The sequence below is a fragment of the Phodopus roborovskii genome, unplaced genomic scaffold, assembly GCF_943737965.1.
Source record: "Phodopus roborovskii unplaced genomic scaffold, PHOROB, whole genome shotgun sequence".
Taxonomy (NCBI): domain Eukaryota; kingdom Metazoa; phylum Chordata; class Mammalia; order Rodentia; family Cricetidae; genus Phodopus; species Phodopus roborovskii.
Genome location: NW_026126638.1, coordinates 576,339 through 591,787, shown reverse-complemented (window position 1 = coordinate 591,787; position 15,449 = coordinate 576,339). Strand labels below are relative to the sequence as shown.

At 51.4% G+C, this 15,449-nt stretch overlaps 1 protein-coding gene across 1 annotated transcript in view; it reads left to right on the top strand.

Annotated features, from left to right (window-relative positions):
- The first annotated feature begins 7,156 nt into the window (after positions 1-7,156).
- Clstn3 (calsyntenin 3) overlaps positions 7,157-15,449 on the top strand; it is a 29,671-nt gene continuing 21,378 nt past the window's right edge. The window contains exons 1-8 of the mRNA XM_051173038.1: positions 7,157-7,402; positions 9,584-9,706; positions 10,054-10,249; positions 11,837-12,045; positions 12,266-12,415; positions 12,631-12,816; positions 13,200-13,481; positions 14,159-14,271. Coding sequence (XP_051028995.1) covers positions 7,339-7,402; positions 9,584-9,706; positions 10,054-10,249; positions 11,837-12,045; positions 12,266-12,415; positions 12,631-12,816; positions 13,200-13,481; positions 14,159-14,271 — 1,323 coding nt within the window. The 5' untranslated portion in view covers positions 7,157-7,338. The remainder of the gene's footprint in view (positions 7,403-9,583; positions 9,707-10,053; positions 10,250-11,836; positions 12,046-12,265; positions 12,416-12,630; positions 12,817-13,199; positions 13,482-14,158; positions 14,272-15,449) is intronic.

Here is a 15,449-nt window from a genome sequence, read left to right as displayed (position 1 = left end):
CCTTCCACTTTCTGGCACTCCTTTTCTCCTCAAAAATTTACATTTTGTGATTACCCTGCTCTGCTTGCTTTTTCCTTATAAATCTTCATTAGAGTTACCACTAACACCCACATACATGGCAGAGTCTATACGAGGCTGTTTTGAGATTTCCTCTGCCAATGGAACTAATAGCAAACTCTTCACTTTAGCCTCAGACTGACTCTACTCTCCACAGGGAGGACGGGTGTGACAGAGAGAATGGTGTACCTGTGTGAATTTTTGTGGGAGAAAGCTGTTCAGCACCCACTTGTGTGGACCTTCTGCCGGGCCTTACAGGAGGGTGTCAAAGCTTAGAGAGCAAGAAGAGGGGATGGCTGGAAGCTGACTAGTGTGGGAAGATGTTGGGGGGGGCGCGGCTCTGTAGATGTAGAGGGGCCCTCATGAAGAGGAAACCATGAGAACTCCGGGGCAGGAGGATGGTGCTGGCTCTGTAACCCAACATAAGAGGCAGGGAACAGGAAGGCAGGCAGACAATGGCTGAATCTGCACCTGGTGATTGCCGAAGCCCAGGGCCCAGTTGTGGCCTTGGCTGCAGATGAGGCTATGGCCCAGGTGTACTGTGGAGTATGGCCTGAAGCCTGATGAGTCTGTTCAGCAGCTCAGGGGCAGGACAGCTCCTCTCTCTGACTTTAAGTGTCCCTTTGGTTGTCAGGAAGGTGAGAATGGGTAGAGAAAGCACTCAGAAGTGTGCACATCCCATTCCATAGTGTCTTTCTCGGCCACAGCGGGTGGGCTGTAGTGACAATTATGGTTTTGGGGCTCAGGCTGGGGAGCAACAATAGCCCTTCATCTAATTCACCCTAAATAAGCTCCCTGTCTGAACAGCCCAGGTAGGGAGCTGTGGTGACTAACTCCACCAGTCAGTCATTTATACTCGGACACAATGATGTCCTCCGCGACGCCTCAGTGGAATCGATGACGCATGATGCCTTGTCCTTATCTGAAGAATACAGTTCTTTGCTTCCACTCTGGAGAGCTCTAGTTATGACAAATGCAAATAGCAATAGCTGACGTTTTCCCACGTACTCTGTCCCTGGTACACTGCTGACTGACGGTACATGAAAACGTCACAGACTCCTAGGAGAAGAAAGTATTCTGGGTATATCCTCCGGTGACCCGCACACAATTATCTGCTAAAGGCCTCCTTGTTCTTACTGTAGGGTTGGTGTGGAGAGCCAGTCCACTTTGTTCCCTTGGGATCTAGGGAGTCCCTGGTGAGGGGGACAGTATTTGTTGAGATGCACAGGTGCCCATACAGCTGGTCCTGGCGTCCTGGCCAGCCCCAGTGAATGACACCCAAGGGTGGGGAGGACAAGTGGCTGCTTATTTCAGCTCCTGGTCAGACAGCCTGGCCTCAGTGCAGCCACCCCATAGATAATGGACATAAGCACTCAGGATTCCTGGTCATATCCCTGGGTCTGAGACCCAGCAAGCAAAGCGAACTCCACAGTTTCCCACACTGCGGGAATTATCAGGGACAGGACTCACCCTATCTCCCTATCTGTGGGCCTTCTCTTTCGTTTTTTTTTTACTCACATGTTGATACCCTTGACAAATGTCTCTTCCTTGTAAGGATGAATGGGGGGGTCTATTTGAAGGAGGGATATTGTCTTGTGAGGCTGTATGAAGGTTTGGAAAGGGGGAGCATGTGTATGCGTGGGCTGTGGTATATCCGAGCTGTGTGGACTAGAGTTGCAGAGTTGCGCCCTCTGCTGCCCACAACAGGAACAGCACCCTATCTTCAGCGTCTGGGTGGTTTGGGGGTTCCTAACTGCTTGAAGTTGCTTCTGGCTGCTCTGGGAGTTTTGAGCTTCTTTGGGTGAGCTAGAGAATTCTGAGTCTTGGTGGGGTATGACTGAGTGGAGGGCGCAGACTTGCAGGGTGGGTGGTCTTGACCCCTGAGTCACGGTGAGTTCTGAGGGACTCAGATTACTTAGGCTTGGGCCTGACAGCCACCATGGAGTCTTCCAGCTCCTTGGGCAATGGATGACTGACTACACAGGGACCACCTTCCTGTGCTGTGAGTGGGGGGCATGGGATCCAGTGGTGCCCAGAGCCGTTTCTGAGAAGAGGACCCCACTTCCCACTGTGCTGAGGATATTGAGGATGTCTGGGAAGAGGGTAGGGTGCCCAGTCCAACTTAGAGTTCTTTTCCATATTCATTCTGGAATGGAGGTCAAGTCTTGTGTTCTTGCGCAGAGCCCTGGCAACTGTCTTTATTATTGTTATTGTTATTATTATTATTATTATTGTTTTGTGGGTTCTGGGACTCAAACTTAGAACCTGTGTTAGCGAGGTAAGGGCTTTACCAACTGAGACATCCTCCTAGCCCCTGAAACGCTCTTGTTATTGTGAAACAGCCTAAGTTGTTCAGACTGGCCCTGAACTCTGTAGCCCTAGCTAGGCCTTGAACTCGCAATCAATCCTCCTTCCTCAGCCTGCAGATATTACAAGCCTGTGTCACTAGGCATGACTTGTAATGGGGAATGTCAAGCAAGGATAGAAAAAGCACAGACGCCAGGAGGAAGGTAGATGCTCCTTGGAGGTGGCAGGGATACACTGAGGAGCTGGTAAGCCCTCTTAAGTCAGTGAGTCATCTCTGGGTGCTTTAAGCAGGGCACTTTTATTCTTTAGATAGGCCCTGCAGCTCCAGGTTACACAGCCTGGCTAAGGGAGGATTAGACTGGAGACCAGTTTGGGACAGGTGAGAAACAAGGACCTCAGTTAAGAAGGGAGGAGGAGCAGCAGACACTTGGCAGAGTGCCATACAATAGAAATGAATCAAAAGTCATAAATGCAAGCCCCATATGTAAAACATCCTAGGGAGGCCTACTAGAAGACTGAAGAGAAAGAAGTACTTTTAATTTTAGGGTTATGTTTTGTTTGGTATAAACTACTCAAAATACTATAATTTGGGGATGCCATCAATAAGAAAATTGGGTGTGTTTTTGATACTATATGGTATGTATTTTACACTTAGCACATTTCCATTTAGGCTAATTACATGCCCAATAGCTACCATGTTGGCTAGTGCAGAAAGTTATTGTGGGTGGCGTGTGTGTTGGGGGTGCATGTGGCAATAAGGGAACAAGAGACACCTGTGTGGCTCAGGTCTGCCTGGTGAGTGCCGTTCACAGACACAGTAAATAGAAAAGGGGAGGAGCTTTAGGCCCCAGGAGACAATGAATTCAGAACGGACACAAATGGAAACATTTTACAGACAATTGAGAACATCACTCTGACGGCTGTGGCTGGAGAACAAATGTCAAGGGCAGTTTACAGATGGCAGCGGAAAGCATGGGTGCAGTCGACTTAGCCCACAGTGTACAGGCAAGGGGAAGAAGGCCAAGAGCACAATCCAGCTGGGGCCCTGGTGTCAGGACTGCGAGGGACTCTGTCTGCAAAGGAGACTCAGAAGGGAAAACTGCAGGAAACTGTGGCTAAGGAGGCAAAGACAGACTCAGAGACCCAGGATGAACAGATGTTTGCTTACTGGCCTGTACTTTCTGTTCCTGTGACTGATGCTGAGGAGGGGCAAGGGAGAGACTGGAGAGATGGTTCAGCGGTTAAGAGCACTCTCTGCTCATTCGGAGGACAAGAGTTCAATTCCCAGCACCCACATGACAGCTCATAACTGTCTGTACCTCCAGCTGCAGGGAACTCGATACCATCTCCTGACTTCCTCAGGCACCAGGTGTGCATGTAGGACAAAGATCCGTGCAGGTAAAACATCCATTCATATTAAACAAATAATCAAGAGAAGAAATTTTAAAAGATAAAATCAACTAAATGAACTCTTCTGTTGAAAACGTAACGGGGGGAAGGAAGAAGTCAGAAAGACTTGGGGGGCGCAAGAGTTTATTGGTCCTAGAGACTGCTATTTGGGGATCTCACAGCCTACTTTGGAGGTCATTGTCCTTGGCTTGGGCTGGAGGGGCCACTGTTCTGGCTCACATTGGTAGGAGGCACCTGTTCATCTACCCTATCCCCTGTGAGCCCAAGGGAAAGTACCTGGCATTTTTTCTTTTTAATTATAATTGTTTGGCCTAAGGTTTAGGCTTATTACTAGCTAGTTCTTATATTTAAATGAACCCATTTCTGTTAATCTATGTATTGCTTCGTGGCCATGGTGTTACCTCGTTTTCTCCATGTCTGCTTCCTCAGCGGCTGCTGCCCTCTTCTCTCCAGTCTGCCTTCTTTCTCCCCAATCTCTTCTTGGACTTCCTGCCTAGCTATATTCTGCCTTGCCATAGGCCAAAGCAGCTTTATTCATCAACCAATAAACGCAACACATATTCACAGTATACAGGACATCCCACATCAGGCCTGTAAGGCATCTTCTTAATTACTGATTGAAGGGGCCCAGCCCATTGAGAGTGGGGCCATTCCAGGTCTGCCTGCAACAGCTCCTGCCTCCAGGTGCACGCTCTGTTTCTTTCCTGTCCCGACTTCCTTTGGTGATGAACAGAGACATGGACGTGTGAGCCCAACAAAGTATTTCCTCACCAGCTTGTTTTTGGTCACGGTGTTTCATCGACACGATAGAAAATGCAACTAAGATACCTGCATGACCTTTTGCTCCAAGAGCAAATAGATAAATAATCATTTGTGAAAAATCAAAGAAAATGTTAGTGGTCCATGCTCCCACAGGAGGCCATGTTGATGTCTGCTGTCCATGTCACCACAAGAGGCCATGTGGAGGTCTGTGGTCCATCATGCTGTTGACAGCCACAATCTTGTCTGTGGTCCATGCTGCCACCAGAGGCCATGTGACCTGTGCTGCTACCTAAGGCCATATTGATGTCCATGGCCCATGCTGCTGCTGGAGACCTTGAGGATATCCATGCTTCACGCAGCCACTACAAACCCAGTGGACACTCATGATGTATCCTGCCACTGGCTGTTATGGGCAAGGAAGCATCTCTCGTAGTGCTATCAATGGCTCCAGACCCATAACTGTGGATGAGACAGTGACAGCTTCTGCAACAATCTCTTCCTTGGTCCCTGTTGGGTCAAGTTGAGTTCGGATATCTCCTTTTGTCCTGTAGCTGAAGGAGGGCTATATTTCTAATGACTTCCAATGTCTCTTTGCCCTTCACCATTTTCTTCCATGTCCTGAGTCCATGGTGTGGACTCCCAGCTCGCCAGCGCACCTCAAAGCCCCCACCAGCGGGTCACACCAGAGCAGGCAAAGACCCGGAAGAACCTCTGGTACCTGGCATTGTCATCCAGCCTCCCCATACTCTCAGACTCCATAATGTCTGCCCAGATGGAGCTAAGAGGCTTCCCCACAATGTGGTTATGCTGGGGTTGATCTTATCCAGCCTTGGCCATATTCCCTCAGAGCCACTCAGATGTCAAGGCTGTGGAGGGACAGAGCTTTGGAGGGGAATGGATCCTAATCCATCAGGTGAGGTGTTGTTCCCATCTGGCATGGCTTTCAGCAGAACCTAGAGGAGGAAGAGAGCCGGAGGATGGGATTACAAAGGATGAGGTCATGACTGAGGACCCCCAGGTTCTTCTGGAACATGTTGGGAAGAGACTGAGGGCCATGCTGGGTGCTGTCTGGAGGGGAGGCTCACAGACCCCAGATTAGCCTCTACACAGTGTGGGAAGTTTCAGTGAACCAGAGCTTTAACAGGGCTGGCCTTTGCTGCAGTGAGATACCCCCCTCTCCCCCCTAATGATGAGCTCAGGTGTCTACAGCCTGAGGAGAGGCAGGGACGTGACGAACCCATGCCTGGCCTCAGCTTTTTCTGTGCAATGACCTTGGAGCTGTCAGTCATTCAAAACTTGAACTTACTTGGCAGTGTCAGTTTTGGCCTTCACTTTGGCCTTCACACCATTTCCAGCAGGTTTGGGCACTCCCGAGGGAGGGCTCCCTCTGGAGGCTCCCCGTGGCGTGGCAGTGTGGAGCGGTTAAGAGTTCTAGCTTTAGTCTTTGAGCCAGGACATGAGGGACTATTTCAGGCTATTTAGAGGTATGGGGGAAGGAGGTTAGGACTTCCCACAGCCAGGAGCCCCATTTGCGAAAGTCCAGGACCCCGGGCCACCACAGCTCCTTCACAGTTGGCTGAGTGTGGTCCTTAAACTGGTGTTCTCGGTCTTCAAGGGCCTGTGAGAGGGAGGCCAAGGAGCTGAAGAAGCTCATGAGTGATGAGTTCAAGAGAAGGCAAGGGAGGGCTCAGGATTTTACACTCTTTGGTTTGGGGCCCAGGGTTTCCCTCTCAGTTCTGAGTCCTGTATACCATCACCTGCCAATCCTTATCAAGGCATGCCGTCATAATGGCTTGGGAGATATTGAAATCACCGTATACCCTGTGCCCAGCTGCCCACTAGTCTCCCAAAGTGTCCAGCGCTCCTCCTTCAGCTTCACGAGCTGTAGGGCAGTTCCATCGTGGTTTAAGGTCGGGAAGTCAGGGACTGTAAGCAAGTAGGAAAAAGAGCTTAACATTCCAGATGCTGAACTACGCAGAAAGGGGCGCAGGAAGTCACCCCTTTTCTTCATCTCGTCGTCCCTTCCTTGGCTCCCAGGGGGCCCTGAGTTGAAACTGAAACGCTAGAATTTCTCGTGTTCATGCTGACGGCTTTGCCTCCTGGTTCCCAGAAAGCACACAGCAGGGCCTAGCTGATGGAACGGGCTGTGAAAAGAGGTTAATGCAGAATTGGGGGTGGGTGACGTGAACACAGCCTCTCTTGGCCACCCTCAAGTCTGTTGACGTCTCCCGTCCTCACCCCACCTCCGGGCTTTCAGCTAGGTCTTCCGATGTCTCCCTTATCTTCTCCTCCCCCCCCCCCCCAAGGCTTTCCAGCTTCCTCCCTAGCCCCCGCAGTTCTCTGCTCCTCCAAACTGCAGCCAGGGGAAAAAGCCCTAACACACGCTCCCGCCCCTGCTCCCAGTCACATTCGTTCCCTACCCCCCCCCCCTGCAGCACCTGGCGCCCCCAGTCTTCCAATTGGCCAGCGGCCCCATCAATCCTTGCCTGGCTGTGCTGATGTCATCCTGCAGTAGCGGGGTTGGGGTGGGAGTGAGTGAGAGCGAGCGAGCCAGAGAGCGAGAGTGAGGACGCTGGGCTGGAGAGCGAAGAGAAGCTACTGCAAGTCCCCCACCTCGGCCACCCAGCGGGTCTGCACGCCTCTGCCGTATGGATTAGCGTGGCCAGCAGGCTCCTTTCTGATTTTGTCCCCCTGCCCTCCCCTCCTTGTAGCATCTCCGCATCCCTTCCCCAAGGTGGCATTAGCAGGCTTGAGGCTCCCGGGGGACAGGAACGCCTGGCCTGGTGTGCTGTACACCGCACCATGACTCTCCTGCCGCTGTGTCTCTTGCTGACCTCTCTGCTCCAGCTCAGCTCAGGCAACAAAGGTGAGATAGACAGGGATGAGGGCGCTGAAGTGGGGCGTCGGGCTGAGCAGTGTGGGGCAGGGAAGGCAGGAGACATTGAGACTCACTGGCGCATGACAGGTGTCCTTTCCTTTCTGATTACCTCTTCCCATCCTTTTCCTCAGACCTGTTCCCTTCACCCATCTCACTTCCAAGGGCCACTTCCTCCTCTCTGATCCATCTTTATATGTGTTTGCCCAGCATCCTGCTTGTATTTGGTCTCCATTCCCACCTGGGGTCTCTCTGCCCCCCTCCCCCCAACTCCTCCATGCTGCTAGACACCTCCTGTCTCAAAGGAACTTGCGCCTGCCCGGAGGGTGATGTTCCCTCAGCTTGGTTTTCACTGGGTGTGCGCACTAAGGGTGTGTGGCAGATCCATCTGGTCGTTTCCATCCCTTCCTGGGGAGGAACTGTGTGCCACAGCTCAGCAATTCTGAGCACGTATGTTTTTTCCGTGTCCCTCTGCATCCATACCCTTCTCCCTGCATCCGCGGGGTGGTGGGTGACCACAGCTGCCCTCTCTGGCAGACAGCAGAGAAATTCAGCCGGCTGAGGCTGTCAAGGGGAGGGAGAGGGTGGGGCCAGGGGCAGAGGGTTCAGGTAGGTAGAGGGGAGGGAGAAAGGCTAGGAAGGGGCGTGGGGTGCCCCAGGAAAGAGGTGAGAAGGGAGAGGAGGAGTAGATAAGGAATCAGAAGGGGATGGGAAAGGAGGAAGGTAAAGACAGAGAAGGGGGGGGGAAATCGCAGGAAAGGTGAGGAGTAGGGGAGGAGAGAGCCAAGCGAGCCAAGAAAGGGAGAAGAATGGACACTCAGGGCAGGAGGCAGCCATAGACGAGGGCAGGGAGAGGGCTCAGGGGCCACGAGAGAGACACAAGGTTTCAGGGTGCCTGGCTCTGCCCTTGGTGGCTCTTCTGTCTGGCGTCTTCTATGTCTGGCTGGAACTCCTACTTCAGGATGGGCCTCCTGGCTCTAGAGGAGCCTCTGTCACTTCCTACTTAGCCTCCCATGTACCATCTTGAGCCTTCCACTTGGGCCATTAAGGAAGGGGCTGTGGCAGGGACCATCATGTAATAGTGAGGCCTGTAGTTTCCAGGACATTTGCGGAGCTGTGATTAGAGGAGGGGATGGAAATCAGAATTTCTTGCTCATTATGAGATCCTGGAATGAGATGCCTCTGGTGACTCAGTTTCCCTCTGATGATATATCCTCCCCTCTCTGTGTCTGGCCTTGGGAGCAGGGATGGCCCTGGGGTTAAGTAGATCAAGTGGTGGAGGTTGGGTCTAGAATGAGGTAGAAGAGGCATAAGTGCCTTTCCTGTAGCCTCTCGAGAGCTTGAGGGGAGTTGGTCTTGGGGAAGAGATCCTACTTGACAGAGTCTGGTAGGAGTAAATTAGGATTCAGTCGTAGGTCTGTAAAAGAGTTCAGGAAGTGTGGGGTGTGGAGGTCTTGAGAGGACCTAGAAACGCACTGGATATGACTGCATTCTCTTGGGTGTGGGGATGGGAAACGAGGCAGGGATTTGCTGTGTTTCTAGGCCAGCTCCATAATCCCCCGGGGATGTTGGCTCTGCTGGGTCCAGTCCTTTGGCATTGATTTCTCTGCTCCATCCCTGCTCCTCTGTCCCCCTGCTACTGTCCTATATACTTCTCTTCTTCCCTTTCTCCTTTTCTGGGAGAGTGGCCTGAAGGCTGCGCTGGACTTGGAGAAAAGTACATAACATATGGAGTGAAGGGATTAGGGTGAAATTCAGTAGGGGTCGGGGGGGGGGGGGGGGAGGATGAACTGCTGAGATCCTAGGAAACGTAAATATTCTTCCCTCTAACTTTCCCTTCACTCCTCCCTGGCCCTTCTCGGGACCTTCTAAGGGCCACCATTGCTTCTTGAGTCCCATTTTCCAAGACTAAAAGACCTTATATGAGATTCTCTGCCCCTAGCCATGATCCCCACAGGAAGGTCGTTGCCATGGAAACTGCCTACCCAGTTATTATACAGAAGGCTGTGACCTCCTACAGAGCCTCGGAGTCCTTCTGTAGCTCAACCTTCTCCCTCTTGCAAGGTGGCCAGGCACGGAAAGGGTGTTGATCTAGGCTTAACAAGAGCTGCATCCTGGGAGTGGAGGTTCTGCTCATAAGTCCTTTCTCTCTTCTCTTTGGGGTGGGGCCAGCCAACAAGCACAAGCCATGGATCGAGGCAGAGTACCAGGGCATTGTCATGGAGAATGACAACACTGTCCTGTTGAACCCACCACTCTTTGCCCTGGATAAAGATGCCCCTTTGCGCTATGCAGGTAACGGGGCTGCTACAGTGGTGGGATTGAGAAAAACGTGTGGGAAGGCGGAAGGCAAGAGAGGGATGGGAGGTCCTGGTAGTGGGAGCAATGGGAAAACATCAGAGAAAGGGAGGTGCAAGAAGGGAACGGGCTGCCCTGAAGAATGAAGGTGTAGCAAAGGATGTCAGAGTTGAGCAGCCAGGGGATAAACAAGTTAGATTTTGCAGCCCTCAGGCCTGCTGACTCTGAGTGTGTTGCTCAGGAGCTGGAGTTTGGGAGGAGATGGCCCAGGCAAGGAGGCTGAGGGTTGGAAGGAGGTGCTCTGGGTCATGTGGAGTCTTATTTTTCTCTTCCTGCCTCGCCAGGTGAGATCTGTGGCTTCCGGCTGCATGGATCTGGGGTACCCTTTGAGGCTGTGATCCTGGATAAGGCAACAGGTGAAGGGCTGATCCGGGCCAAGGAGCCCGTGGACTGTGAGGCCCAGAAGGAACACACCTTTACCATCCAGGCTTATGACTGTGGCGAGGGGCCCGATGGTGCCAACACCAAGAAGTCTCACAAGTGAGGAAAGCCTATCTCATGCCTGTTTGTTATGGAACTCTTAATCCCTCCTTCAACAATGGTCTTTCAGAGACTGATGCTTAGTCTGGCAAGTTCAGTCCCTTCAGTCTCTTGTTGGCAGAGGATAGACCAACCTGAACCTAGGGACAAAACCCACAACCTTACCTGTGCCAAGAAAGCCTTCTATCAACAGGCTATGACTCCAGACTCAAATTTACTATTGCAGAGTTATCACCAAAAATGAGTATAATGTCCAATTTATTCTTTCTCCTGTGTCAACTGATGGCTGTTTGTTCTAGCATAATAATAGTAAGGCTCTTAGTCCCTGACCCTACTGACTGAATGTCTCCCTACCCCTGCTATTCATAGAGCTTAGGGATCTCTGATCAACATCACAAGCATACAGGAGGGTACGCTGGATAATGTACTCTGACTTTCTGGACCTGCTTCTCCTTGTCTATGAGACAGAGAAGTTGCTAGGGAGCTTACGGGAGGTGGTTTGTATAAAAAAGCATGTCCCATTGCATCTGCTGCACAGCAGATGGGCACTGTGGTGCCTGCAAGACAATGAGGAAGATTCTGCACACAGCCAGACCCCATCCAAGTGTCCCCTCTGGCCCATTTGCAGCACACAGCATATATCAGGGTTGTGACAAACCCACAGCTGGGAGGGGCTGGGGAGGGATGGTTATAAACGCATGGAAGAGGATCGGTTCTCAGACACCTACATCTGTCACTGGCTAATTTCTCACTTGGCAATGGGAGACAGATCAGTAATAAGGAATCCTGAGCTACTGAGAGGCATCAGAGGTTAGAAGGGTCTTTGTGACTTAGTTTCCCATTTAGAGGCAAGACCTTTGCATCTGAGCCTGGGAGCCTGGCTCTTGGCTAGTGGCAGGGCATAGAATGAAGGTCCTAGACCTAGCTCTGTTAGCCTGGGAAGATGTGTGAGGAGAGAAGGTCCATGGCTAAGATACAATTTAGGTAGGCGAACTACTCAGCTGTATCAGGCAACTTATAACTTCCAGTTAAATGCCACTTTTCTGATGGCTGGTCTTAACTTTTTTTTTTTTTTTTTTTTTTTTTTTTTGTCTACATCTTTCTCATTTCTTCTGTAAGATTTGACTTTTGTTAAGTCAGGGACCTGCTGAATCTATGTATTTTTTATTTTTTGCCCCTCCCTTCACCTTGGCATCCTAATGAGGGCTCCCCAACTACACCCAGAGCTGTGTGTGCTATGGAATGCGTAGATAGGCAGGAACAGACAGCTGAACAGATGTGTGCAGAACCTATTTATTCTCTTTTTCTCATTCAATACAGTCTTCTGGACAGAAATCACCAAGACGGCTTCTGGAGTTCTCTAGGGCTTGTTTATTCTTCCCCATGTCATTGGCCCTCTTCATTGGGCCCTTTCCCTGGTATGGTTTTATAATTGCTACGACTCTAGCACAGCTTAGTGCCCTGCAGAGTGGGCATGAGCAGTCTCAAGGGTAGACTGGCTCCCTCCTCCCGGTCCCCATCTGGACTCCTGCTCAGTATTTGCAGCTGCCTAACGTTTCCATGTCCATTCTGTTCCTATGGGTACAGGGCAACCGTGCACGTTCGTGTCAACGATGTGAATGAGTTTGCCCCAGTGTTTGTGGAGCGTCTGTACCGCGCTGCAGTGACAGAGGGGAAGTTGTATGATCGCATCTTACGCGTGGAAGCCATTGATGGCGACTGCTCCCCTCAGTACAGCCAGATCTGCTACTATGAGATCCTTACACCCAACATCCCTTTCCTCATCGACAACGATGGTGAGTCTTCTCTGTCCCTAGTTTCCCAGCCTCCTCTGCTCCCTTGAGGTCTGACCCAGGGCGTTGCTCTGTGTGGGGGCCCCTTTTCCCTCACCGATACCTCTTTCCCATATTCTGCTGATAAATGCACCAGTTGACGCTTGCCCTCTTCCGCCTCCTGTGCCTCAGTGGGCTTCCTCCGGTGCACCTGACCTGTCTGTCCTCCCGTTTCATACTTCAGGCAACATCGAGAACACAGAGAAGCTACAATACAGTGGTGAGAAACTCTACAAGTTCACAGTGACAGCGTATGACTGTGGGAAGAAGCGCACGGCAGATGACGCGGAGGTAGAGATCCAGGTGAAACCCACCTGCAAGCCCAGCTGGCAAGGTGAGGTGCTCGGCAGGGGTCTGCTCGAAAATCACCTGTCATTTTTCTTCTTTCTTCCAATTTTTTCTTACCTCATCTGATGACCATGGACGGAATGCTAGCTAGATGCTGGCCGTGCTTTACCAGGCAGGCCATTTTCCTAGGAGCTGCAGTCAGTGCCCATGGCCGGAGGGCCTGCCTTACCATCTGCCTTCTCTCCTGTCTCACCTGTGCAGGCTGGAACAAAAGGATCGAGTATGCCCCAGGCGCAGGGAGTTTGGCTTTGTTCCCTGGCATCCGCCTGGAGACCTGTGACGAGCCACTGTGGAACATTCAGGCCACCATAGAGCTGCAGACCAGCCATGTGGCCAAGGGCTGTGACCGAGACAACTACTCCGAGAGGGCATTGCGGAAGCTCTGTGGTGCGTGCATCTCCACTCCCCCAGGGCCATCCCTTCCCAACCACCCCTCACCCTCTCTGTCCCCTTTCTGAAAGCTGACTCCTCAAGCCATCACAGGTATTTATTTCGCCATGGGAGTTGAGGCGTGTTTGGGAGCTTTGGTGGCCCAAAGGGCTGGTAGATGGTGGTGAAGATGGTGAAGATGGGCCCAGTACTCGACGCACAATATTTGAGAGCAAGGAAGAGTTGGTGAATGGGCTGAGTTAATGAGAGGCTTTTCTAGAAGAAAGAGAGCTATCCTCTTGTCTTTGAAAGGCTCCAAGAGGTGGCGAATAGTTGTCAGCATTCCTTCCCATTTCCTCATCTTCTGTGCCTCAGCTCTGATTCTGTTGGTACCTCTGCAGGTGCTGCTACTGGGGAGGTAGACCTGCTGCCCATGCCTGGCCCCAACGCCAACTGGACAGCGGGACTCTCGGTGCACTACAGCCAGGACAGCAGCCTCATCTACTGGTTCAATGGCACCCAAGCTGTGCAAGTTCCCCTGGGTGGCCCAGCAGGGCTGGGCTCTGGGCCGCAGGATGGCCTTAGTGACCACTTTACCCTGTCCTTCTGGATGAAGCATGGTGTGACTCCCAACAAGGGGAAGAAGGAGGAGGAGACCATCGTGTGTAACACAGTTCAGAATGGTGAGCCCTCCTTGGGGCCCTAACCTGAGGGTGGACACTGGCTCCTTGTCCTGCACTTGCCACCTGTCACCACTCAGTGCAGACTGTTGGCAGGTTTCCTCCCCTCTTTTAATTTGTAAGTTGCCAGTGCTAGTTTTGCTTAGTAGTTTGAAATAGACAGTTTTGCTACGTCGCCTTCTGAGTGCTGAGGTCACAGAAAGGCCTCATTGTACTTCCCACACCACCCCAAGAAAAAGAGATGGAGCCTGCTGTGTTGCTTAGGCTGAACTCCTGGACTCAAGAGGTCCTTTTGCCTCGCTGTGACTATGGCAAATGCCACCATGCCCAGTTCGTGGGCAGGATCTGACACCCCTGTGATTCTGTGACTTGCTGAGATGTTCCTGCTCTAGGCGCAGAGGGACTGACTCCCAGACAACATTATCCTCATTGGCAGTTGCCACGTTAGTGTGTGCCTGCATCCCTGTCCTGTCTTTTCACCCATGAAGGCCACCACTGCACATGGAAATTAGTGGTTTACCCATCCTTTCCCTAGGAGCTGACTGGCTTTGTCTCCGCATGTTCCTTTCAATGACAGAGAAAAAATGAGAGCACAAGAGACAGGACCCCCAGCTGCCACCTGGAACCTTTTCTTGCCTCAGGCCTGTGTTTGACTGCTGTTCCCATTTCTGTCCCCTTAGAGGATGGCTTCTCTCACTACTCACTGACTGTCCATGGCTGCAGAATCTCCTTCCTCTACTGGCCACTGCTTGAGAGTGCGCGGCCAGTCAAGTTCCTCTGGAAGCTGGAGCAGGTGAGACAGGGGCCTGCCTGCCTCCCACAGGGCTGGGTGGGTGGAGCTAACTTTTAGGGAGAGTGTTTCCCAGCTTCTGGGTTGTTGCTCTTTGAATGGCCCTCCTCCAGCCTCAGTCCCTGATTAGTCTACCCCAGGTTGTCTGGTCCATTCATGGATTGAAGGGAAGTTGGGGCAACTCTACCAAACCCGGCCATCCATCCTGACCCTTGTTTTATTTCATTCTCTTCTTATATATAACTCATGTAACAGTATCTGTCCCCGACTCTTAGTCGTAACCAGGAAACTGAGCAATGCTGGGGTCAAGTTCAGTGTTGATTGGGAAGCCTACTGGTTTTCAGTAATTTATTTTTTCAAGACAGAGTTTCTTTGTGTAGCCTTGGCTGTCCTTGAACTAGCTCTGTAGACTAGGCTGGCCTCAAAGTAACAGAGATGCACCTGCCTCTGCCTCCTGAGTGCTGGGATTAAAGGCGTGGACCACCACTGCCCAGCTGGAAGAACAGCTCTTAAGTGAGACAGAGTGCTGTTAATCATTGAGCCATCTCTCCAGTCTCATTGTAAGAATCTCTAGTGTCTGGACACAGGGCTAGGGCAGTGCTCTATCACCAAGTTGCCTCTCTAGTCCTTCTCTTTAAATGTTCTGTATCCTCATTTATTTAAAACATCTACTAAACACCAATTAAGTGCTGCCTTTTCAACAGATAGATTCTAGGGTACAATGGAGTTAAATAATATTAATAGAATATGAACCAAAATACTCGATTTCAGTTAGCTTATATTTTAGTTGAGTAGGTAAGCTATTTTATCTTTTTCTTTGTCCCTCCTTTGCCTTCTGTTTCTCTCCCCATCTCCTCTTTTTGACAGAGTTGAGGATCTAGCCCAGGAGCCAGTGTGTGCAAGTCAACCCTTGACCTCTAAGCCAGCCTCTAGTGGAGGTGGGCGGGGCTGGGACATAGCAGACAATGGGGAAGGGCTGAAGGACGCTTGGAGAGATGGGCTGTGTCTTTAGGAAGCCCAGTGTGAAGGCCTTAAAGCAGGACTATGACGTGGTCAGAGTTGTATTTGAAGGTGGTCACTTGGGCATTCGTGGGAGGACCATGCTGATGAGGTAGAGGAGTGGAAGTAAGCCAGGCCTAGTGGCACAGGCCAGCGATCCCAGCTACCTCAGAGGTTGGGCA